This window comes from Rhamphochromis sp. 'chilingali' (assembly GCF_963969265.1).
Source record: "Rhamphochromis sp. 'chilingali' genome assembly, chromosome: 17".
NCBI lineage: Eukaryota > Metazoa > Chordata > Actinopteri > Cichliformes > Cichlidae > Rhamphochromis > Rhamphochromis sp. 'chilingali'.
In genome coordinates this window covers 25,378,464-25,388,898 of record NC_137944.1, presented here as the reverse complement: position 1 = coordinate 25,388,898, position 10,435 = coordinate 25,378,464, and the positions used below count along the sequence as shown (strand labels likewise).

The 10,435-nt window shown below is 40.5% G+C and overlaps 1 protein-coding gene across 1 annotated transcript; it reads right to left on the bottom strand.

Moving 5' to 3' along the window:
* On the bottom strand, window positions 1-10,106 carry slc30a8 (solute carrier family 30 member 8). The gene is made up of 10 exons (XM_080863505.1): window positions 9,959-10,106; window positions 9,749-9,860; window positions 4,931-5,097; window positions 4,419-4,565; window positions 2,827-2,980; window positions 2,547-2,713; window positions 2,317-2,429; window positions 1,451-1,556; window positions 1,223-1,357; window positions 1-734 (listed from the first exon to the last, which is right to left on the bottom strand). The coding sequence occupies exons 2-10, from the start codon at window positions 9,820-9,822 to the stop codon at window positions 589-591; spliced, it is 1,209 nt and encodes a 402-aa protein (XP_080719631.1). The 5' UTR covers window positions 9,823-9,860; window positions 9,959-10,106; the 3' UTR covers window positions 1-588.
* Window positions 10,107-10,435: the final 329 nt, after the last annotated feature.

The window sequence follows — 10,435 nt, the reverse complement described above, 5'->3', positions numbered from 1 at the left end:
TGAAAAACATGAATATTTTATTGAGTTTTTCCACCTTACTTATGCAAAGTTTGAAGAAGTGTTGACATCATGTATGAAACTACACTCAGGAGTCTGGTATAACAGTCAGTGTATAGAAAAACATACTATGATAGAATGTGCAAATGATGGTTTGTATCAGATGTCTGAGGTCAATAAAGTGAATAATTGCTTAATCACACAAAACCACAACACCCTGTATCACTGACACGAGACTTTTGAACTGCAGTTTTGCATAGACCCCTCAGTGATTTCAGTTTCACAATGAACACTTTTAAAAGCAGAAATTGATCATGAAAACTATACCTACGAATGGATAAAACTTCCCAAAGGAGGGGGGACATTAGTGTTTCCCGTAAAATCGTTTGCATTCAAAAGCCACCCTCATTGCTCTTTTAAACATTTCTTTAGGTCTGTCAATACAAAGGCACTCTAGACACAGTTGTGCAAGTTTGTCACTAAGCCCTCAAGGTCCCCAGCAGCAGCGCCGACTGCCATCGACACATGCGCCACAGCAGACAAATCTTGGCTTTGTTTCGCTGGGATCAGATGAAGATTTACGGCGGGTTCCTACTTCTTAGGGTCCTCACACAGTGTGCACCCAGGCTTCAGGTCGGCCTGCCTCTCCATCTGAATCGTAACGGAGTGGAATTTGTAGGAGGCAAAACAAGCCTGTGTCATTTCCCTGAGGACAGTCTGAGCATCCACTGACTCATCTGTGGAGGAGAGAGGAAAACAAAGGGATTGGTGATAAACCAAATGTTAGTCACCTTTTGTATTTATATTGCATCTATGAGCTTTATTTTTTGGTCAAGGATGACCAGGAAGAACAAAAGGCTGAGACATAGTAGCAACCTATCTAACTAAAATTTGCTTTTATTCCAGACTATGTTGTTCCAGTCTTGCACTTACTATTTTGAGTGCACAAGTACATTCATACCATCAAGTACAGCTATTTAAAGTCCTCTACAAGTACCCAGATGGTGTATCCATATTACTTAAAAAGCTGAGCGTGGAATAGTGCATATGTCTCACCCTAAGTGGTTGCCATCTTGGCAGAATAGTGTATGTCCTCTTATACCATCCATTGTCTTCCCCGTAGACTACATCATAGACGATGGATGTGATTACTAACGATATTATTAATCACATCCAGATTAATAAAGAACCCATCAAGTAGCATTCCCCCCCAATTCTTTCTTACCTATGGCTACATGTGCCGATAACATAGCCTGGTTCACGGTGAGGGCCCAGATGTGAAGGTTGTGGACCGCTGTAACACCTTTCACCGCTAACAAGCCGTCTCGCACCTCACTGTATTTCACCCCCGACGGAGTACCTGAGGCATGGATAGAAAAGACAAATCAGACTCTGATTCCAATGAAAACATTAGCACTGCACTGCAGTGTTGATTTAGTAATTTTAGCCTCACCTTCCATCAGGACAAGAAGGATGTCTCTCAGGATGGTGAAGGTGGTACATAAGACCAGGATGGAGAACACGAACGTGCAGATGGGGTCAGCCATCTTATATTCTGGCTGAAAGAGAAGCACGGAGAAAATGAGTTATAGCAGAAATATTTAATTAAACAAATTCATTTATATTAGTGAATTCACTTCAGTTTACATAGCTCATTTAAAACCAGCAGGAGTTGACCCAAAGTGCTTTCCAATTGAGGCAGACAGTAACACCATTAATGGTGCTGTCAGTTTTCCAAGCTGAAAAACACCGTCTGCTATACAACTGCTATTTATGAAAAAGTTCTGTTTATTAGAGCTCAGTTTCTCAGTGTAAAAATCTGCACCAGTTACAGAGGAAAAAAGGCCCCAACTGCTTCTCATTAAAGAACACGGGACAGTGGTAATTAATTACATCTTATATAAGAGGAGGCCTTAATTTGGCAGTAATGACAGTCTGGGGAAAAGAACTACAACACACTGGGCTCACTGAGGACTCACTGAGGACTCTGCAGAAAGGCACGAAATGACTGAACAGCACGTGAACAGTGAACATGGTACCATCTTTCCTGTTGGAAACAGCCCCGGCTTTGTGCTGCTTGACATTTCTCAGGGGGGAATGTGTTTTTAGTGCTGAGAATATTGAGCGTTGGAAGCTAAAAATAATGCAGGAATTGTTACATCAAAGCCACTGTACGCTGCACGCGACTAGCTACTGGGTGTATGAACATTTCGGACTAATAATTATCAAAATAACATCCACAACTTCAGTAGTAACTTTTAAATTGTTTTAAACTGTTGGGTCACACTGTGTGTGCAAACAGAAAGAGAGAGGCCTTACCTTGAAGAAGATGATGATGGCGCTGACGAGCACGCTGATGCTCTGGAGAAGATCTCCCAACACGTGCACAAAAGCTGCTCGCACACTTGCATTGGCCTGCTGAGCTCTCCGTCCTGGCAGAAGAAGAATAACAATAAAATCAATTACAGAAAGCATTTTTCTTCCATTTTAATATGAGGATAATGACCTATAATATTAAAATGGCATAAAAAAAACGTTATTTTACTTACCGTGATCACCATGATTTTGCTCTACATCCGTACAGTCATCACTCGAGTGTGTGCTGTTTGAGATCTGATTCTTGTCTCCTCCTTTCTTGTGACTGTGACCATGCCCATGAAAGCTGAGCCCACCATGACTGTGGCCGTGGCCGGACTGATTAAGGGCGACCGCCATGCTGTTGAGAGAAGGACCATTCTTCAAGAGTTCAAGAAAAGTGCTGCCTTCCTTTCTGCAATGGCTTTAATTAAATCACAAACTCCAAAACGAACAAGCCTTCACTTTACTCACATGATATTGGCCACCACAGCACAACCGGAGGTAATGAGCATGATATCTCCCTCGATGGTGTAGTCATCACTGATGAGGCGCTCCACTGCCAGGTAAACCAACACTCCTGTTACCAGCCAGATGGTGAAAACAGACAGCAGCGCACCCAGGATCTCTGCATTAATAAGAAACAAGGAGAGAGACAGGATCTGCAGTCATGCACACTGCTGGAAACAACAAGAAACAGCAAATTGCTCAAATTTCAATATGCAGTTAGAGAAGATGACTTGATAAAAATACACACAGTAAGACCTGATCTAGACGGGAAAATAGAAACAAATAAAATACAGATACTCTTTTCCCTCACGGGTCCCTGCTTTTTGTTGTAGCCAGTTTGTTTTTTCCCCAGAGGTAAAGATATTTGTGCCTCAAGTTATTCCACTTCTTTCTATATTCCCTCACCTCCATATTCCGATAGCTTCAGCAACCTCCCTCCAGGAATTTGGTGGCATTTGTGAGTTCTTGATTGAGGAACTGGTCCAGCTCCACTTTTAAGTATACTAGAGCAGCGGTCCCCAACCCCCGGGCCTCGGACCGGTACCGGTCCGTGAAACGTTTGGTACCGGGCCGCGAGAGTTGAGGCTCAGGTGTGAAATGTATGGTTTTCAGGGTTTTTAGCGTTATTTTGTTATCGTTTTTATCGTTAACTCGGTTTTCCTGGGTCTTTTCACGTGTGTTATGAATAAATCTTCTTTTTTTCGGTACCAGTACTGGTTTTATTTTGTTGTATTTATCCGCGACACCTTAAAGGCCGGTCCGTAAAAATATTGTCGGGCAAAACCGGTCCATGGCGCAAAAAAGGTTGGAGACCGCTGTACTAGAGCAGGTTTTAATACACTCCACTGACTCAGTTTTGCACTATATTGTTCATATATTTTTTCCACATTTTTATATTGTTATTTATTTTGGGTTTATGCTGCTAAACCATTTTTCATTGTTTCTGCAACAGTCACAATTAAAAGCATCTTTTGCAGCTTACATCGATGCTATGATTATTAGTCTTTATATTGAGATGATGATGGTTATTCTCTCCCTGATAAATTTAAAAACTGCAGAGAAAACGTAGCCGAAAATGTGCAGGAGGAATCAATGGTACTAAACAGCTAAATCACAAGTTGCTACAGGCACAGCTTACCCAAAAGAATGTTTTGGGGGTAAGCTGTGTTCCTGAAACTGGTCAGGAACTGACGAATTTAAAAGAAACTGAACCTTTTGTGGCTTTTAATGATTTTATGTTTACGACATTACATAAACATAAAAACACAAAATGTAAAACAAACAATATAAAAAGGTATCAAAGTATAATCTATCAAGTTAAAAAAAATCTTTTAGTTTGAGACTATGATGTGATCTTTTATAAATATATCTGTGATGTGTGGATGCAGGATGTCCCTCCTAGCATATGGCACTGAAAGCTCTGCTATTTTGCGGTGACATCCACTTATTTTGCATGCCATGTTGGTGAAAATTAAGTTGCAAAGGAATGAATAAAATAAAGAAAAGCTCAAATAAATTACATACTAACTGGAAGACGCATCCTGTAATGAATGTACCTGCACGATGCCAGCCGTAGCTGAGTTTGTGTGTAGCTGGTCTGGAGGAGAGCCAAAGGGATAACAGGCTGATGATGAAGCTGGTTAAGTCCACCAGCAGGTGGGCAGCGTCTGTCATCACCGCAAGGCTGCCTGCGAAATACCCACCTGCAGAAGGACAGAACCAGGACAGTTAGTGAAATGGATTAACTACTTGGTATATTAGTGCAGCAATGTCAGATTTACACTTGTAGGGATACAGAATGTATATATAATTCAAGAAAAATAAGTAAGGTGGCCACAAGTAGGTGTGAGAGAGCTGGCTGAGGACAGACAAGTGAGAGGAAAGAGAAGTACGAGGAGTGAAGGAAGACAGAGATGGTCAGAGGTTACAGAAAATAACAGAAATGGCAGCGTGTATTGTTGACTTACAAACAATACGCAAATATCAGCTGTCATCATGGGATACGCACCGAGAAAATGAGAACAAAAAAATCATCACAAAATAAAAGCAGAAAACGACCGTGACTCACCGAGGATTTCACCAATCATGAAAATCAGGCAGATGACAGAAACCAGGTAGAGCCTCTTCCTGGCAACTTTCCTCTCCGTCTCTCGATCCTCCTGAGCACGGCTGTTGTCATGGCAGTGCTTAATGTTACCCGTGCCATCTTTCTGTAAGATGTTGTGGTTTGGCACACTGGATACACAAAAACAGAGTGAATGCAATGAGTTGTGGACAAAATTTTTAACCCTTAACATTAACAAAAACTTCTAGAGGTAGATAAGTTACAATTAGGCAATAAAAATGTAAAATAGTTATAGTGAAAATGCCAACATTTCCCAAAACAATTAATTAGCACATCCTCATTTAGGTTTGACAGCATCTGCTGTAGATAATGGCAGATGGCTTGAATATGAATTGAGGCTGTGGTTTGGGGAAGGCCTCAGAGGGGACTGATGGTGGCTCCTGGGCCGAGCACATCCCCACGTTCTAATGAGTAGTAGATGGATAGAAAAAGAGAGGGTGGGGTATGAAAACAAGAAAGAACAGCTTATAGTGCAGCGGGATTCATATATAGATAAAGAACTGGAAAGGGAGTGTATGGCGGTGTGGTCCTGCTCCTGAAATGCAGATAAATTATCTCCAATTCTGAGGAAAAATGTGGATGTTTTGGAAAATTTTCAAGACTTTTAACTTTATGTGCTAATAGCAATGGCACATTGCTATTCTGCTTGTGTTTTAATTATGTCGTTGGCAGCTTTTGCGTTATTTTCTCTTGTTCAATGAAATAAATCTAGCCTGCTTTATGTTTGAATATTACAGTCAAGTTCAGAATCTGAGGTGGAAACGCGAAGTTTAATCACATTAACAGCAAATGCAAGATCTGCCTTTCGTGTAGCATCTGAGAGCTCTGAAATGTCGTTGAGTTTCCTCTAACTGTCAAATTTTTGCTCTTAGGTCCTATACTCTTTTTAGCACTTTGCCCTGATTGAAGCCGCTTGACAGCTATGTCACCATGTTCAGTCTCGTGATCCTCCAAGTCCTGCGATTCAGTGCTCTTACCCTAACGAAATTATTTTAGTTAAAACATCAACAACATGGTTATTTTTAGCACTAACGTACACACTTTCTGATGTATAATACAGTGCAAAATTTCTGTGTTCATTTCAGTAGCTTTATCTTGTATCCATTTCAAAAGTCATTTTTTCCTGTCAGATTTAGACAGCCATGGGTTGTAATACCTGACAGTTTTATCCAGTTCTATTAGCCTATCCACATATGCAGTTACCTCGATGAACAAATCGCATACATTTTAATCCTATTTTCCCGTTGACTGCATGCAGGTCAGTCAGGTACAGTCAGGACTAGATGTACCCTAAGTCTGATTTAAAGGAAGACATTCATACTTGTACAGTCAGGGAATCACTTAAAGGGATGCCTTTCACTAAAGAATAGCTATTAAAAGGGGTGAGAGTTCTGGTTGAACTGGGGAACAAAAACTTTGTTTCGAGAATGTTTGTCAGGCTCTTTTATGCCTAGAGTGTCTGACTGAGGGTAGGAGGTAGAACAAGTGCCACCCAAGGTGGAAAAGTTTAATTATTTTCCTTGACTTCCTGAGACACTGAGAGCTGGAGATGTCCTTCAAGCAGAGCAGTGGGAAGTCACTTGATTCCTGGGCAGTGTTGACGACCATCTGCAAAGGTTTATTCTCCAGAGTACCACACTGATGTAGTACACTTACAATGACTGAGGGGTAGAAGGCCACCAACAGCTTTTCCTCTATGTGACTGCTCTGCATAAACTATCAGGAAATGTATTCTCTATGTGGATTTTTTTTTGTTTCTTTTACCATTTCTGCTGTCTTGGCAGACCTCTAAGTGCCTCTGCAGTATGAGTTTTCAGGAACTTAAAGCCATAATCTGTTGCTTTAGTGGAGGGTTGGGCCTTACTTTTTATCATCTCTTTGGTTTTACTGGTGTTGAGTTTGAGGTTGTTTGCAGAGGACCACACAGACAGTTTCTGAACCTCATCTATGTCAAGTTAAGTATCCAGCAACACAAGTGTCATCTACAAATTTAATAAGGGTGTTGGTGGGGTCCACTGGATTGCAGTCACGTTTGTACAAAACAAAAAGCAAAGCATAAAGGACAGGACTTAGCACACAGCCCTGACGAAAGCCAGCGTTAAGTATGAGGTTAGAGGAGCAGTGGGGGTGATTGTGTTAAAGAGACTTCCTGGGTGGTTCAGTGTGGTGAGGAGGGCTGTGGCTTTGGTATCCTGTGTACATTTGTTTGCTCAATAAGCAAACTGATGTGGATCAGAGTTAAGAGAGAGGCAGCCTTTGATGTGCAGTAATTCAAGTCTACGTTAACATTTCATGACTACTGATGTCATTGACTATGACAAACAGGTGGGAAAATCATGGCAAATTGGGACTGTTGTGGAAGGTCACACCAATAACCTATACAAAGATGACCATTTTCTCCTACACATGCTTGACATTCTAGCTTTGGAACCATGTTTGGGATTTGGCAGGTGGAGAAACCCTAAGATTGGGTGAAGCAGCGCAATAGGAGGAAAAGAGGTACTCAAAAAAAAAAAACCAAAAAAACAAAACAAAACACAAGCATAATTTCATTTGTGAACTGTGAACATCTTTGTGTACAGTCTGTGACCAGCTGACCTGTGCTGCTACATTAATGTTCACTGCTTTTTGTATATTTAGGACTGGAGATTAAGCAAATCTTTGACAAGCCGTATGGTAATGTACTAGTACATTTCTTGTATAAAAAGTAGAATTAGGTCAGAAAGCTGAGGACAGGAAAGTTGGGAAGTTGCAAAAAATGTAAATAAAAACAGAGTGCAGTCATTTAAAAATCTCATAATTCATAGTTTATTCATAGTATAACAGAAAACATTTCAAGTGATTTAACTGAGAAAGACTTTGAATGTCTCCTCATCTACAGTAAGTAGCATTTAAAAAAAATAAAAAATATCAGAGAATCTGGAGAAACCTCTGTGTGTAAGCGATAAGGCCGAAAATCTGTGAAAATGTATGATTTTTTTAGGCCCTCGAGCAGTATTGCTTCAAAAACAGGGCTTTAATGCGGAAATCACTGCATGGGCTCAGGAACACTTGTTGTGCAAAGAAGGAGCCATACAACAACATGATCCGGTAACAGTGTTGTTTTCTCTGGACCAAAGCTGATTAAAAATGGACTGAGGTTAAGTGAAACACTTTTTTGTGGTCAGACGAGTTGAAATTTGTAACCTGGAAAGGCACCATCAATGCTGAAAGGTATATACAGCTGTTAGAGGAACATGAGCTCCCATCTATGGAAGGCTTTTGATATTTTAGCAAAGAAATATTAAATTATACCCTGCAGCTTTGGGGGTTGTAATCAAAACCATCACCTTAAATATAATAATTCATCACGTATTATTAATCATTATATTACTATCAAGTTATTTCTGCTAACTGGCCATGAACAGTCAGCTCTGCATCAATCCAGCCACAGAGAATCAGTGATAACTTCACCAGTCTATGTTGTAATAGTAATTTTACAATGTATGTTGAAGGGATATTACTGCCCTCTGTTGGTGTGTTTGTGCATTACATGCAATAAAAGGTGTTGGTTAAAAACATCAGCGTAGCCGGTTAGACTGGTGCCTGGTAAATGGCCTATATTTGTATAGTGCCTGTATTTGTATAGCGCTTTTATGAATTCTCGAACCGGCAACCTTCCGATTACAAGGCGAACGATTACAAGGCGAACTCCCAACTCTTGAGCCACGATCGCTCGCAATGTGAATGCATCACAGGGATGAGAAGGAGAAAGCGCTTGGGAAGTCATTATTTTCTTATTAATGAGCAAGTACCTACACACCAAGCTGCAGTCCACAAATAAATAACAAATTCGACAACAATGTGCATAAACTATCTTTACAGAGCTGTTATGTTACATTGTTATATGTCAGTGTGCGTTTTACCTGGATTAAATAAACGATATGTAAAAGTCACTTTACCAAAAGCTGCTTGCTCATTCTACTTCATAACGGTACTTCTTTCTGGCTCAGATCTGACTTGATATCATCCATGACAGGTGTGCTTGACAGATTATAGATCACCAAGTCCTTGGCAGCGGTTTAAATACCGCTAATCTTTTTTTTTTTTTTTTTGGCAAATACCGGTGCTCCAGGTTAACTAGTTAATCCGCATGACACACTGGCAGAGAAGACCACTCGATGAAAATGATCAATCTGTAAACAAATCTAACCAATTAGCATAAAAGCAGTTAATCTGGAACACCGGAAATCACTTTTTGGCACGACTATTGTTACACCTCATTGTAACCCCCCGACTAAAACTGACTTGGTCTTGTAACCTAATAAATAATAGGGCCAATAACAATATTAACATCAGAGGACACCAAACAAACAATCGCTGATTAACGAGTGTTTAAAAGTGGGTCTATGCGCTGCTGCTGCACTCTGTGCACACTTCCCTATTAAGCAGAAGTAGAGCCGGCTAAATGATCCGAGTCAGACACACATTTGCACACAGCTAATCTCATCAGACCCCCAGACCAGTCCAGTCCAGTCCCGTGTGGAAAACCAGTAGGTCACAGAGGAACGTGAGCAGACACTCCCCCAAAGCACTTTGTAAAACTTTGAAACTACCCTTTTCTGTTTCTTTTGATTTAAAATACAATTTAACACCAAACCTTCAAGCACAATGAATATTTTTAAGCTTGTTTTTATTCACCTGTTTATTGTTGGAAACAGGGAATCACATGTTCCTCTACTCTAATCTGAAACACTATTAAGACAAACTTTAATCGTTTACCTTTCCGGTGTGCTGTATCTCTTCTTCTCTTCTGACACCAGGTGAAAATTCTCTGGATCCTTGCTTTTAAACATGACTGCTGTCTTCTCAGACAGTCGGAAAAATACTCAGACTAAAAACAAAAAAAAAAACGTATTTAAACAAACATAAAAAAGAAGTAAAAACAATAATTATAATATATATATATATATATATATAAAGTTATCTCACTTAAAATCTTTGTTTTCTTCTCTGATCTTGAGTTGTGCCTTCTTGAGACGTCTTTCAGCGGCCGCTGGATGTCTTCTCTAACGAATTGGGGTGCAAGGCGCAAAGACTTTGATGCAATCTTGTGACTAACGCTTTGCACCGTGTGCAAACGCAGAGCCGGCCGGCCCGAAGGACGGCGGGGGAGGTGATGGCACACATGGGGTCCAAAACAGACACACTTCTGTAATAAATGTAACATATTAAAGGGAAATAATTTGGGGCGAAGCTGAATTTCCTAAAGCTAATGAATATTTTGTGTTTAAAACCCAAATTCAGCTTTGATTATTAATTCACTAATCGGGAGAGGATTTCACTGTTTCACACATCCCAAACTACCGCTCGAGTTCTTCGGGGTCCGCCCACCTCCTCTGATCAGCCGGCACTCACTGATTACATAATCAAACCACACGGGCCGTGCGCCCTTTCCTCTTGCGTTAT